The sequence below is a fragment of the Microcaecilia unicolor genome, chromosome 4, assembly GCF_901765095.1.
Source record: "Microcaecilia unicolor chromosome 4, aMicUni1.1, whole genome shotgun sequence".
Taxonomy (NCBI): domain Eukaryota; kingdom Metazoa; phylum Chordata; class Amphibia; order Gymnophiona; family Siphonopidae; genus Microcaecilia; species Microcaecilia unicolor.
The window spans coordinates 345,924,593-345,940,639 of NC_044034.1; the positions used below are offsets into that span (position 1 = coordinate 345,924,593).

Sequence of the window (16,047 nt, forward strand, 5' to 3'; positions counted from 1 at the left end):
ATGTCCTGCATCAGTGTGTGTGTGTGTGAGATTGACAGAGGGGGAAGGGGCGGGTGTCTGAGAGAGTGTGTTGCGAAGTCGGAGGGTAGGGGCGAGTATCTGTGTGTGTGACTCCATCCTCCCAATTAATTCCTGCTGTCCCCCCAATCTGGTTTTGCATTCCTTACTTCCTCTCTCTGCACTCCAGCGTCCAGAGAGAGTGTTTGTGAAAGTTAGTTCACTGTGTGTGTGTGTTGTGTGTCTTTTTTTTTTTGGTTTACCTGTTCTTTAGCATCTGCTGTCGTTTTGTCTTAAAATACATTTAAGAGGCATGTCAGTGCTGATGGGAGGTTGTTAACAAAGGGCAGCAAAGCCCCAGCTGTGACGTTTCCGTTTCCTCCTCCAGCACAATGGCCTTTCTTGCCGTCTCTGTCACAGCTGCACTGTAGTGCTACTGTGTGTCCTGGAACATCATCCAGAGACGGGTCCAGTTCGCCGTAGCGTCGGTCCAAGGCTGCTGCAGGCAGGCGGTTTGCGAGATGGCAGCTGTCGTGGCCATGGGGATAGACAGTCGCCGCAGCCGGTCGCTCAGGGACCCAGCGCCCTCCCTCTCCGACCCCGGAGAGGAGAGGGAGGGCAGCGGGACAGCGAGCCTGCAGCTGCGGTGAGTGTCCATCGGGGAGGAGGGTGGGTGAGGAACAGGGTGCAGCGGCCACTCGGGAGAGGGGAGTAAGAGAGCACGATTGGTGAGGGAGAGGGTAGAGGGTGGTGTCCAGGTTCAGCGGCGCCTGAGTCGGTACGGGAGGGGGAGGGTTCATTGGTGACTCGGGAGGGGCTGGGTGTTGGAGGTGTGCGGGGGACGGGTTCAGACTGTAGGCAGCAGCGACTGTGTTCGGGATGGTGTGCCTTGTCCGTTTCGCCAGTCGAGTGTCAGTGCTCCGCCCTCGACGTCATAACGTTGTGACGCGAGGGCGGGGCAGACACTCATGGGCAAAAATTCCGATCTACACCACCTCGGAAGTTGGCCGGAACTTGCAGCTTCAATTAGAATGTTGGGGTTGCGAATTATGTGCGGAAGGGGCGTGGCTAAGGGCGGGCCTATGAGTGACAGTGAGTGGTGCATGAGTGACAGTGGGTGGTCCTGACAGCCTAGCCTACCAACAGTGCAGGGCTTCAGTGTTTCCCTGCCACAGACTGAGCTTCAGAATGTTGGAGGTGAGAATTATTTATATAGATAAAATCCAAAGACTTGACCCAGTCCTGCGTTTCAGCGCTAACTGCTTCTGCCTCAGGAGTCAAACAAGGTATCTCTTTTTTTTTTTTTTTTTTTTTTTTTTTTTTGAAAGATAATTTTTATTGAACACACCATCGCTGATATCATACATACATTCAGCTAACCGCTGCGCAGTGTATACAATCAGAGTGAACTGCAATACAACCAGTTTTAAAACATAAATGATTTTCTCCCCTACCTCCCCCCCCCCATCCCTAACTCCCTCCCCCCTTCTCTTTTATGGCTGAATACTCTAAGCATTAGTAGCAGTGGTCCATAAACGTTCTAAGTGTGTCCACTCCGTCGCAACAGGGTCATATCTGCCCCTCCTTCTGTCGGTCAGTTGCTCTAGTCCCACTATATTCCGGAGTCTTGTTTTCCACTCCGAGATTGTAGGGCCCACTCGCTGCTTCCAGTGGGCAGCTATCTCCAGCTTTGCAGCTGACAAACATAGTCTTTTTAGCCGCTTCTGCCATTTCTTGCCCCTTTTATTTCCCCACCCCAACAAACACCACTTCGGTTCTGCAGGGTCCAAGATAGAGGTCAAGCACATAGCTATTTCTTCCCAGAAAGAGCGTACAGGAGTACATGACCACCACACATGTAAAAAAACTACCTAGATCTTCTTCACACCGCCAACACCGGTCTGAAGCAGTGGTGTACATTCGTTTTAACCTATCCGGTGTGTAATACCATCTGCTTAGAACTTTGTAGGCGTTTTCCTTAATTAGTACACATACAGATGCCTTTTTCACCTCCAGGCAAACCCGCTCCCATTCCTTCACACTCAATTCACTATTCAAATCACGCTCCCATGCTTTGATATAGGGTAATTTAGTCAAAGTGCTTCCCCTAATATATTTATGTAGTCTGGAAATGCCTCTCCTCCCCACCTCCAACGTGACCCAGATGTTTTCTAAGGGCTCCTGTTCCCTCGGGTCAGCTTGTAGCCACCCCTGTCTGCTCATATAGTGCTTGACCTGCAGGTATGCATAATAATCAGACTCCCGCAGGGCAAACTTCCTCCGTAGTGCCCCAAATGTTCTTAGTGTACCATCTGACAATAAATCACAGAATCTCCGCAGGCCCTTCCTATACCATTCATGAAATGTACCCCCCGCTTCTCCAGCTGGGAACTCAGCCTCATGAATGATATGAGCCAATGTTGAGGTTTTAACTCCCTTCTTAAATGTACTTTTCAGCACATCCCATGTACGCAGCAAATGCACTATGAAAGGATTTTCAGTTCCCCTGTGGGAGGCGCACATCTTCCCAGATCCCCACAATCCCCTTTCAAGGTTACACCTAGGCTCCAAATGTTGTTCTAAAATAGCCATTGGTGCCCTTTCTCCCTTACTCCATTCCGCCACCTGCTTTAATTGTGCTGCTTGGTAATACCATGTAATGTTGGGCATCCCCTTCCCCCCTTCCTCCACTCTACCCCACATAATTCGCTTGGATAACCTCGCCCGTCTCTCCCCCCATGCAAAATGTGAAATATCAGACTGTAGTTTGTTCAATGCCGCTGGTGGAACTTCCATTAGCAACGTGTGGAAGAGGAACAACAACCGAGGGAGCAAATTCATCTTAATCACCGCTATTCTGCCCCACCAAGAGAGCAGCCCATTTTTCCATCTGCTTAAATCTGCTCAAAGTTCTCTAAATAAGGGAGCATAATTAAGCCCAAACAAAGATGCGAGCTCTCGAGGAAGCCTTACACCTAAGTATCTAAAGATTTCTCTGGCGTGCTTAAAAGAAAAGCTGGACAACAGATTTTCCAAGTCTGAAGTGGGTCCAGTAATGCCAAACACCTCTGACTTGTCATAATTAACTTTAAAGCCAGATATAGCTCCGAACGCCCGAAGTTCCAGACAACTAGAGTTTAGGGTTTCGTCAGGGTGGCGCACATAAAAAAGAATATCATCCACAAATAATGCTACCTTATGCTCTCTATCGCCCACCGAGAGCCCCTTAATGCTTACTGTCTCCCTAATCCTCTGTGCCAGCGGTTCAATCGCCAGAGCAAAGAGCAAGGGTGATAGGGGGCAGCCCTGACGCGTACCACGCTGTATCTGAAACTGTTCAGAGTACCCCCCATTAACTTTTATCCAAGCACCGGTGTCACATATAGCCCCTTAAGCCAGGTCAAAACCCCTGAGCCAAACCCCATAATCTCCAAAACCTCCCACAGGTAATGCCACTCCACCCGGTCAAAGGCTTTTTCTGCGTCGGTTGTTAAAAGTGCAAAGTTTCCACCTCGATGTTGAGCCTCCCATATTATATTTAGAGTTCTCCTAATATTGTCAGCTGCTTGCCTTTGGGGCACAAAGCCTGATTGATCCTCATGGATTAATTGGGGAAGAAATTTATTAATCCGCTCTGCCATGACCTTGGCCAATATCTTAATATCCATATTTATAAGAGGCCTATAGGAGCCACATAGTGTGGGATCTGTCCCTGGTTTGGGAATCACCGAGATTCCCGCTTCATACATACTCCTCGGCAGAGTCCCTGATGTGAAACACTCATTCCCTACCCTCGCTAAAAGCGGCCCTACCTCCTTGCTCATTAACTTATAAAATTTAGCGGTATACCCATCAAGTCCAGGAGCTTTTCCTCCCTTTAATCCTCTAATAACTCTTTCTATCTCATCTAATAATATGGGCTTATCCAGGGTTTCTCTTTGCATCTCTGTTAGTTTCCGCAGACCCAGCCCTCTCAGGTAATCTTTAATCACTCCCCCGGATGCCCCATTTTCCTTAGTATACAAGGCCACATAGAATTGGGCAAAACGATCCCTAAGCTCCTTGTCTTGATATATCAGTGTATCACCCTCCCCCTTAAGTTTTATTATAGTATTGCCAACCTGTTGCCGGCGCAGGCAACGCGCCAGCATCCTGCCCGACTTGTTACTATACTCAAAAAACTTTTGCTGAACTAACTTCCTTTGAAATTCCATCTGTTTTATTTGAATTTGGTGCAACACTGCCCTGCTCTTCCTCAATTCTGTAAGTACTTCAAGGCACTGCCCTCCCTGATGTTGGGCCTCTAGAGTCGCTAATCTTTGTCTTACCTCTAATTCACACATTTGACCCTCCCGCTTCCTTTGGCTGCCTTTCTTAATCAAATGGCCTCTCACCACTGCTTTAAGAGCATCCCAAAGCGTCCCCTCCGACACTTCACCTGTATCATTGTAGGATAGATATTCATGCACCACCCTTCGAACTCTCCCACATGCCTCCACTGAGTCAAGTAAAGATTCATTCAATCTCCAAAAAGTGCGGCCCCGTTCTCTCCCCAGACCCTTCCACGAAGTCCAGATGGGGGTATGATCTGATACATGAATACTCCCTATATTAGAGTCCCGAACCTCCCCCCATATATTGCGGGAGCCCCAGATTACATCAATCCTTGTATGTGTTTGTTGGGCATGTGAATAGAAGGTGTACGTCTTCTGCCCGGGATGTTGCAACCTCCAGACGTCTACCAAATCCAAGTCCCTAACCAGACCCAGTAATTTAGTCATGTTTGCCGAAACTCCTCTCTTCTTGCCTTTAGAGTGATCTAAGTCTGTCAGTGCCCAATTGAAATCCCCCCCAAGTACAACCTCCCCTCTCACAAATTGTGTCAACTCTAATCGTAATTTTTCAAAGAATGCTCCCTGTTCCTCATTGGGTGCATAGATATTAACTAATGTGATTTGTTGGTCATTGATCTTGCCCGTGACCGCAATACATCTTCCTTGGCTCTCTAAAAAGATTTGCTCGTGAACAAAAGGTACCTTGTCTTTGATATAAATTGCCAAACCCCCCTTTTTCCCCCCTCTAGGGTCTGCCAATATGTAGTTCTGGCCCAGGTTTTTATATTGTATGAGCCATTCATCTTTCTTTTGAATATGTGTTTCCTGAAGCATAATAATGTCCCACCGCATTTTGTGAATCTCCCTGCATATAATACTTCTTTTCTCGGGGGTATTCAAGCCATTCACATTCCATGATCCCCTGTAATCCCGCCTCCCTCCCTCCCCCCAGCCCTTCCCCTCGACTGGCCTCTATTACAAACTGCCAGATTTTCCCTAAGAAAGTGTCGTCCCGATGGGGTCAATGCCCTATATATATCCCCCATACATTCAAACCTTCAACCACATTCATTTCAGATGTATTCTATCCTAATCACACACTTGTAATCAGTTAAACATTACTAACATGGTATCACTTACTACAGATGATCAAATGACCAAACTTTTCCTCCGGGCAATAGCCCTTCTACAATTGTCCATTCAGGTGTCCCCTTGCTGCTCCAGGCCACTTTCCTCCCTCACTCTACTCGTGCTGTTGCCCCTTTTCCTCTGCTGAAGCCATCTGCCCGAACTGGGGGTAATCTCTCCGTTACCAGCGTTAGGGGGAGCTCGTATCTCCTCAGGTAGATCCATGCGCCCCATAGCCTCCAGGATTTTCCTTGCTGCATCTGGCTGCTGAATTTTCCTTGTCTGATTCACCACCGTGACCATCAATCCGCTGGGGAAAGTCCATCTGTAACGCAGACCTGCCTTTTGTAGATATCTTGTCACTTCATGGAATTCCCGCCTCTTTTGTAATGTAGATTTCACCAGATCTTGGAAAATCTGTATCTTGATACTCCGCCATTGTATTTCTCCCAAAGCACGGGCTTTCCTCCATACCGACTCCTTCACCTGAAAGTCATGGAAGCAGGTAATGATATCCCTGGGGTTTTCCCCCCCGCTGTGGTCCTAAACTCCGGTGTGCTCGGTCAATTTTTATTTCAGTCCTATCCGGACTCTCCTGAGTATCCCTCCCTTGACTCAGAATAAAGACGCAGATCTCCTGCACAATTTTCACAGCATCTTTATATTGGGCATCCTCAGGCAGTCCTTTAAAGCGCAAGTTACACCGCCGAGAGCGGTTCTCAAGGTCCTCCAGCCTGTACTCCATATCAATGCGCTGCTGTTGCTCAACTTTGACTCTTTTAGTCAGGCCCTGCACCTCCACCTCCATCTCCTCCATGCGTTCCTCAGTCTCACCCATGCGGTTACCCATGTCTTTTACTTCTTCGCGGAGTTCTTTTACTGCAGCATGAATACTGTTCCTGGTGTTGATCATCTCCGTTTTCAGCTCCTGGAACCATTTTATAATTTCGCTTCTCTCTAGTTCCACTTCTCCGCCGCTCCGCTCCTCAGGTTCATTATCGGACTCAAGGTCCTCCGGCGCCATTTTGTTTTCGCGTGAGGGCAGCGCCACAGACACCCTGCTCCCCGCTCGCGCCGATTCAGCCGCAAACTTGAATTTTGCAAGCTTCTTTCTGGCTGCCATGTGGTCTGGTAAGTTTAGTCACTCATCCGCCGAAATGAATTTCACTCTAATTCGGGGATTTAACAACTTATATCCTCGCGTCCCTGTGGAGCTCCGAAGATGGGCTACCGATCACATCGGTGACGTCACTTCCTCCCACAAGGTATCTCTTTATGAATAACATAAATATACATATTATATTATCAAAACATAAAACAGATAATATTTATACAGTAATACTGTAACATACAATATATCAAAAATTTAATGGAAAAATTGTTTAAAAATGTAAAAAATAAAAAAAATCCAAAAGTTGCACATACATACAATTAAAACATGCACACAATATATTCAATATTAAAATATAAAGCATATGAAAGAGATAAAGACAAAACAATACATAATTATATCATAAAAAATCCAAAAATCCAACAAATACAAATATAATAAATAATAATTAAAATAAATAATACTTATAAAGTGTATAATACAATATTTCTAAAAAAATAAAACTTTTTGATGAATAATAAACAATAATAAGCAAAATATCGAGGGGGAAGTGACGTCACCGATGTAGTCGGTAGCCAGAGTGTAAAGCTCCGCGGGTTATAGCAATAAAAGAGTGTCTACCCTAGGATAAAAGCTAGATAATTAATCCCGAGACCGCTGGAAACGGATTATAATAGCGTATGGCGGCTAGAAAAAAGTTGGCGAAATACAAGTATTCGGCGGATTCGCCGCGGGCTGTTAAAAAAGTGAGCGTGGCCCTACTTCAGAGCGGAGCTAAAATGGCGCCGACCGAGGAAGAAGATCCCGATAACGATATGGAGGAACAAAGTGCGGGAGATACCGAGGTGGAAAGGAGCGAAATCATCCGATGGTTTCAAGAGCTTAAATCTGAGATGATCAATACCAGGAAAAGTATACAGTCGGCGGTTGCAGAGCTTCGAGAAGAGGTAAAAGAGATGGGTCAGCGCGTAGTTGAGACTGAGGAGCGAACAGAGGCAATGGCGGGAGAATTAAAAACGCTAAAAAAGAAAGTAAATATGGAACAACAAGTGAGATTGAACATAGAGCAGCAAATAGAGGACTTAGAAAACCGCTCCAGACGGAGTAATTTACGTTTTAAAGGCTTGCCGGAAGAATCTCAATACAAGGATGTAGAGAAGACTGTAAAAGAGATCTGTGCCTATATTTTGAATCAGGGAAAAGATCCCCAGGAAATGCTGGAAGGGCCCACAATAAAAATTGATAGAGCCCACAGAAGTTTGGGGCCGCAGAGGAGTGAACTTCCCAGAGACATAATTGTGTGCTTCCATGACTTTCAAGTTAAGGAGGCAATATGGCGGAAAGCACGCGCTATGGGGGAAGTGGAATGGAATAATGTAAAGGTACAGATTTTTCAAGATCTGGCGAAAGCAACTCTACAAAAAAGGCGGGACTTTAAAGATATAACTAAATATCTGCAAAAGGCTGGCCTGCGATATAGATGGCTGTATCCCAGCGGCATATTGGTATCAGTGGGAGGTCAAACAAAGAGAATAATGCAAACAGAGGAAGCATGGAGAATATTGACAACACTAGGGTGTAAGGACTTGCCAGAAGTAACAGCGACACCTCAAAGCGCCCAAAAAGGCAAATCTGCCAAGGGAGCGGGGGGATGGAACCAGCAAAGCAGAGGCAACACTAGAAGGAGCCCAACATATGAGGATCAAGGGCATGAGAGAGACGCAGAGACTTGAAAGAGCTACTGGTTCCAGGGCAATAGCCCGGATCTAAATCTGGTATTATGTACACTGTATTATATGAGAAGTTATGTTAAGAAACATTGAATGTTTTTCTATATCTGTTGGCTATGATTAAAAAGGGGATTAGACGAGATGGATGAGGGTGGGTAAGGGGGGACATGAAAGATAAACTGAGGATGGAAAACCCATCGGAACGACACTTCCTTAGGGAACTAACTGGCATCTAAGCTTGGAGGCCAGTTGAGGGGACTTAATGGGGGAGGGGAGGGGCAGGGGGGGTAGGGAGGGGGGTGGGATAACAGTGGGATCATGGAATGTGAATGGCTTGAATACCCCTGAGAAAAGAAGCATTATATATAGGGAAATTTATAAAATGCATTGGGACATTGTAATGTTGCAAGAAACTCATATTCAAAAGAAAGATGAAAGACTACTACAATATAAAAATATGGGCACTGGATTTTTCCAGGCTGATCCCAGAGGGGGGAAAAAAGGAGGGCTGGCAATTTATATAAAAGATACAGTCGCCTTTGTTCATGAACAAACATATGTGGAAAGCCAGGGTAGATGTATAGCGATTAAAGGTAAAGTAAATAACCAACCAATTACATTAATTAATGTTTATGCTCCTAATGAGGGGCAAGGTGCATTTTTTGAGGCTTTAAGGCAGGAACTGCTCCAATTTGTATCAGGGGATATAATACTAGGGGGTGATTTCAACTGGGCCTTGTCAGACTTGGACCGCTCTAAAGGTGCGAGGGGGAGGGGTCAGGCAAATACGACCAAGCTTCTGAGAATGGTCAAGGATCTGGACCTGATTGATGTTTGGAGGATGCAACATCCGGGGCAACGGACTTATTCGTTCTATTCCCATGCACAGCGTACTTATAATAGATTAGATACCCTTTGGAGTTCACGTAATTTATGGGGTAAGGTGAGGGATTCGGGTATAGGAACCATCCATGCATCAGACCATGCACCTATTTGGATCTCTTGGAAGGGATTAGGGAGAGAACGGGGTCATACTTTTTGGAGATTAAATGAATCCTTGCTAGACACTGTAGATGCTTGTGAAGAAATTGGAATAGTGATACAAGAATATTTGAAACATAATGATAATGGGGAAATCTCTGATGGGATCCTTTGGGATGCTCTAAAGGTGGTAGTAAGAGGGCATTTGATTAGGAAAGGGAGTCAGCGTAAGAGAGAGAGACAGCAACAAGAGTTGAGGGTGCGACAAAGGCTAGTTACTCTAGAAGCTCAGCATCAAGGGGGACGAAATCAGGGAATTTGGGGGGAACTGCATGAATGCAGGGCAGAGTTACAACGGATTCAATTACGCCAAATGGAATATCATCGCAAACTTACAAAACAGAAGTATTTTGAGTATAGCAATAAGGCGGGTAAAATGCTGGCACGAAGTTTAAGACAACAGCAGATATATCACACAATCACCAAGATAAATGGGGTAGGAGACCAGTTAGCTCACCAGGATAAGGAGATTCGGGAAAGATTTGCTCAGTATTATTCAGCCCTGTATGCCAAAGAAACGAGAGCCAGCACGGTAGAAATTCAACAATATCTGGAGGGGTTAGGTCTACAAAGGTTAACGGAAAATCAGAGAGAATATTTAGATAAACCTATTACGGTGGAGGAGATAGAAGGAGTAATTAAGGGCTTGAAGGGAGGGAAAGCACCGGGTTTAGATGGATACACGGCCAAATTTTATAAATTGTTGGGTAAGGAAATAGGTCCATTGTTAGTGAGGGTGGGAAATGCATGTTTCAAAACAGGGAAGTTACCGAAAAGTATGTATGAAGCGGGGATTACGGTCCTCCCTAAGCCAGGTCGAGATCCAACACAATGTGGCTCGTATAGACCGATTTCTTTAATAAATATTGATATCAAGATATTGGCTAAGGTAATGGCCGAAAGAATTAATACATTTCTGCCTCAGTTAATTCATCCGGATCAATCTGGCTTTATCCCCAAAAGGCAAGTAGCTGACAATATCCGGAGAACATTAAATATAATATGGGAGGCACAACAAAGGGAGGATGATATGGTGTTGCTAACAACTGATGCAGAAAAGGCCTTTGACCGTGTAGAGTGGAACTATCTTTGGGAGGTATTAAAGGTCATGGGATTTGGTAAGGGGATTGTAACTTGGCTCCAGGGATTATATGCAGCACCAATGGCAAGGATAAAAGTCAATGGGGGATATTCAGATCCGGTACAGATACAGAGAGGAACTAGACAAGGGTGCCCACTTTCACCTTTGCTTTTTGCTATAGCAATTGAGCCGTTTGCACAGAAGATTAGGGAGACAACACAGATACGAGGATTTCAAGCGGGAGCAGGGGAACATAAGATAGCTTTGTTTGCTGATGATATTCTCTTTTATGTAAGTCATCCGGAAGAGTCTTTAACTCGCATTTGTAATGAGATTCGAAATTTCGGAGAGTTGTCTGGATTTAAAGTAAACTATGATAAATCGGAAATTTTGAGTATCAATACATCCCAAATTGTGTTGGAAGCTCTGTTGCAAAAACTTCCCTTCAGGCATGCACGAGATAATTTTAAATATTTAGGAATTTGGATATCAAGGGATATCACAAAGCTATATGGATTGAATTACGCTCCGTTATTCCGGGAACTGCGTACAGATATGAGCAGGTGGAAAAATGGACTGTTATCATGGTGGGGCAGGATAGCGGTGATAAAGATGAACTTGGTTCCCCGGATGCTGTTTCTATTCCAAACATTGCCGCTGGAGGTTCCCACAGCAGCTCTAAATAAATTACAAGCCGATTTGTCTCGGTTTGCGTGGGGGGGCAAGCGGGCTAGAATATCCAAAAGAATTATGTGGGGGAAGGTGGAGGAGGGAGGACGGGGGCTACCCAATGTTTTGTGGTACTATCAAGCAGCGCAGTTGAAACAGGTGGCGGAATGGAGCAAAGGGCATAGATCACCTGTGGCGACTCTGGAACAAGATTTAATACCTGGGAGTAATCTGGAAAGAGGAGTGTGGGGATCTGTAAAGATGTCTAACTATCGCCAGGGAAATCATAATCCATTTATATCTCACTTGCAACATATCTGGGATGTACTAAAGTACAAATTTAAGAAGGGGGTAAAAACCTCTACCTTAGCATATATTAGGCAAGAAGCTGAGTTTCCCGCAGGGCGAGAGGGAGGGGTATTTCGGGAGTGGAATCGAAAGGGACTGAAAAGATTTAGGGACCTTATGTCTGAAGGGGTGTTAAGAGAGTTTGTAACCCTTCAAAGGAAATTCGTACTGCCGGATTCCGATCATTATGCTTATTTACAAGTTAGGCATTTTATGAAGGGACAAGGGTGGTTGCAGTCTGATCCACGTGAACGAGAGATATTGGAAAACATATGGGAAACCTTGGAGGGAGGAAAGAAGGGTATATCCAGATTATATAGATATATAAGGGGAGACAAAATGAAGAAATTACCCTATATGACAGTGTGGGAGCGAGATCTAAATATTGAAATGAGTGTGAAGGAATGGGAAAGGGTGTGTATGGAGGTGAAAAAAGCATCTATCTGTGTATTAATAAAAGAAAATGCGTACAAAGTTCTAAGTAGATGGTACTACACGCCGGACAGGTTAAAACGAATATATCCCAATGTATCTGATCAATGTTGGCGATGTAAGGACGGGGTAGGTAGCTTTATACATGTATGGTGGGAATGTCTGTATATACAATCATTTTGGGTGGATGTTACCACACATTTGACACACATTCTGGACACACAATTTCCAACAGAGCCAAAATGGTGTTTACTAGGGTGGGGAAATAAAAGGGGTCAGAAATGGCAAAGGAGGCTTAAAAGATTAGGGTTGGCAGCCGCAAAATTGGAAGTTGCGGCCCACTGGAAACAGAGACTTGGCCCCACTATTGCATCATGGAAGATGAGAGTCAAGAATATTGTAGGCTTGGAACAGTTGACTGATAAGAGAATGGGTAAATACAAACCTGATGCTAAAGAGTGGATTCATTTGGAGAAATTATGGACTAATACATTGTAAAAAAAACAGGGGATACAACCAAGAAGTGGACAGTAATGAATAGGGGAGGGTGGGAGAGGGAGGGGGGAGGGGGGTGGGGGAAAAATATTAAAACTGATGATATACCGAGATGTAACTCAATTGTTTGATGTATTTCAGAATTTTGAAGGCAGTATAGCCTTACATTGTGTTCCTTAAGTTGTGTCTAATAAAAATTTTCAAATTTAAAAAAAAAAATAAGCAAAATATCATAGACTTAATGCCATAGAATAAAACCACAAAGATCAAAGTCCAGCATCACAGAACGGTATGAACACTTGATATATTTAAAACTACAAGCCTCGTCTAATGAAAGCTCCATATGGAGCAGTCTCAAAGAGTGCCGTTAGAGACTCAAAAAATACTACTAATTACCACAGCAGCAAAATGTCATATCTAAATACATCAAGGGCCCTCTTTACTAAGCCGCGCTGTAGGTGCACTATCGTTTTTAGCTCGCGCTCTAATGCCAGAGACACCCATTGGAATCTATAGGTGTCTGTAGCTTTAGTGCGCACTAAAACCACTAACACGCCTTAGTAAACAGGGCCCTAAGTATGGAAAAATCACACATTACTGCCTGGAATAACACAAATGTTAATTCGAAACTCAAAATGTTCACTTATTGATATAACAAAAAAATATATGAAAATGAGTATAACGCAAAAATGAGCACGCTCTGTTATGTTTGAAGCAATCTCAAAAAAAGATATAAAGAAGAAAGGAATAGTTGCGCTGTGTAGAAAACCAAAAATACTGAAGAAAACTGCGCTACCGATTCCCATTACGGCAAATGAGAGGAAGCCCATTCAATTCCTATGGGCTTCCTCTCATTTGCCGTGCAGGAGTTGGTAGTGCAGCTGTGTAAAAGAAGCCCCTAAAGCAAAATCTGTTACTGCGTAGAAAAAAAATGGGGGGAAAAAAGAAAAGAGTACTGAAACCAGAATGGCCAAAAGATCTATATTAGCAATGCAAGTCAAAAGCAAAAGTATCCAAACAAATACTACTGGAATGGCGCAACAAAAATTGTACAAAGGAGTGGGCTTTAAATCGGACAGTCAAAGCAATACAGTGAAACCTCGGTTTTCGTGGACTTCGGATTTGGTCGGTTTCGTTTATCGTCGATTTGTTTTGCGAAATTTTTGTCTCAGTTTTTGTCGATCACCTCGGATTTCGTCGGCGTGCCCATGCAGCTAATCTTGCGTTCTCACATGTCGTTCTTCAGGGGTGTTGTTTCCGGTTGTGGGATCACACTGCTGCTGTTTTATGACCCAAATTTTGTCGTTTTGCCACACTACTACTGCTGCTGGTTGAGTGCCTGTATAAAAGTCCCTGCTGTATGCTGATCTCATTAAGAAAATGCCCGGGACGAGTGCTACTTCACTAAGTGATTTTAAGGCCAGCAGAGGTTGGTTCGAAAAATTCAAGAGGCGCACTGGCATGGGTCCACAGACTCTGAAGCTGGTCCTAGTGGCAAAAGAACAAGAGGGGAAGTGACCCCCCCCCCCCCAGAAGCTGGTCCTAGTGCCAAAAGAACAAGAAGGGAAGTGACCCCCCCCCCCCCCCCAGATAGTGTCCTTATGGAGGGGGATCCCCCTTCCAAACAATAATCTCTGCTCCTCTCTCTCCATCTTCCATACACCAAGAAGAGTCTTCAGAAAAATGCCATGTTAAATGTTCATTTATTCTATACATTAGTCTTTTTTATTCATTTAAAAGAAAAATTGCTTGTTGCCTCGGTTTTCGTCGATAGTTTTCGGACGAATTATCGACGAAAACCGAGGTTTCACTGTATATGTATCAAAAGGTACCTAAGTGACACTTGTCCAGAGCCGCTATTGTTAATATTACGGCTCTAACGCAATGGCAGACTTTCGGAAGCAAGAACAGAAGGACTCCTAGTTGTCTACAGGAAATGTTTGGAGGCTGTTATTTTAGCGAAAGGAGTTGTTACAACATAGTCACTGAAAGTGTGCCTAATTTTCTACCCACTATACTGGTTATTTTCTTGTTTTGAATCTGTGAAAATTGCAATTGTAATTATTCATTAAAATTTACAGAAAGATGTGTTTAACTTTGTATCATGTAGAGTGTATCAGCGTCTGTTACTTAAGAATTCACTGAAGCATACAGTTTGCGCCAGAGAGCCTACATTTTGGTATACTACTGTAGATCTTATGTAAATTCATACTGAAAGAAGTTGTAGAGTGAAACCAAGGTTGAATTGGATGTTTCTGCTAAATCATTGTGTTCTCTAACAGGCAGGGGATATCATTATTTCATTGCCTGAAAAATGCCTCCTCACCACTAGCACTGTGCTTGGAAGCTATCTTGGTAAATATATTACAGAGTAAGTAGAAGCTTTTCATTTATGTCTCGACTATCACTATGCTCCTAAACTGGGTTACATTATGGTTTGTTATCTCATGGTTCTTAGAAATAAGTATGTTCTCCCATCTAATCTCCATAGTTTGTTTATTTTTAATGCAATGTTTAGTCAGTAAGAAGGCACCTACTTAGGCGCTATTTTTCACATCATCAAATTAACTCTGAACTTATCAGGAGCTCTATATTCAGCATCGCTGGGCTGGCGTTCTGGAACACTCTCTCCCTGTACCTATTCAACTTGAATTGAATTTGCAGAAATTCAAAGTCAGTCTAAAGACCTACTGTGATGAAATGCCTAACTACCCGCCTGGGGCTAACCCTGCGGCCACCTGGAAGATCTTTCCACAGCACAGCTCAGGTCCGCCTGCACTTGCCGCTTGCACTCTACACTAGTACCCTCCACCCCACTGACTGGGTCTCACTTGCCTCTGGGCGAGTCTCCCACTTTCCGGTTATTCCCTGGTGATTTCTAGGTTACTGGGGCCACACTCTCAGGGGTCCCACAGTTCCCAGAAAGCACCCACAGACCAAAAACACAAACCACCAGGATTCTTAGTCCAGGACATCAAAGTCAATAAACTAATCGGGTTTATTGTCGTTGTAGAACTGTGCAAATTATTCCTACCTAAAGAGATGTTGGACTTTTTACCTTAACCAGTCACTCATCCTACCAATATTTTTATATTTCAACGATTTTATTGATGACAAAGCAATACAGTAACATTATACAACCATCTGGCAGTATCAAAAATACATCCACAAAATACATCTGGAGTGCTCCTGTAGTTACGTGATGCCATCAAATTATAATTTCCAACACTTTTATGAAGGAAGTAACAAAATATCACCAATTACCAACGATACCAGAATGGAAAATAAAATTTCCAGTTGTTACAAAAATGAACCTTCCCTTAACAATGAACCCTTCCTCCCTTCTAGAACCCCCCTACCTACCAATATTTTTATTTTATATATTTTATTGCATTTGATATAAATACACTAAGATAATTGGTCATTCGCTCATAATGTGTGAATGGAAAGCCAAAGAGGACTTACTGAAAATTAAAAAACAAAAGCCTCAACCACCCCGAGGAGAGTCCTAGACTTTTTAACAAACTTCTATGGGGTTTCTATCATTGGCTTAAGCCCAGCTGAAAAAAACAACGGTGGAAAGCAACTCTACAACAGAAAGGGATTCCTGAAGAGACAGTAGGTTTGGTCAATCTGGCCTGTGGAATATTCTTGAGATTTAGAATCCAATTCTATCCTCCC

The 16,047-nt window shown here is 44.0% G+C and overlaps 1 protein-coding gene and 1 long non-coding RNA gene across 9 annotated transcripts in view; one reads left to right on the forward strand and one right to left on the reverse strand.

Annotated features, from left to right (window-relative positions):
* Positions 1 to 16,047, forward strand: part of SETD4 (SET domain containing 4) — a 69,294-nt gene that overhangs the window by 30,581 nt on the left and 22,666 nt on the right. For all 8 annotated transcript variants that reach the window (XM_030202199.1, XM_030202203.1, XM_030202196.1 and 5 more), the window contains exon 5: positions 14,649 to 14,737. In XM_030202199.1, the coding sequence (XP_030058059.1) occupies positions 14,649 to 14,737 (89 nt within the window). The remainder of the gene's footprint in view (positions 1 to 14,648; positions 14,738 to 16,047) is intronic.
* LOC115469490 lies at positions 3,919 to 13,249 on the reverse strand. Its single transcript, XR_003942020.1, has 3 exons — positions 13,155 to 13,249; positions 6,235 to 6,249; positions 3,919 to 3,931 (listed from the first exon to the last, which is right to left on the reverse strand). It is a non-coding gene; the product is annotated as an uncharacterized LOC115469490 (long non-coding RNA).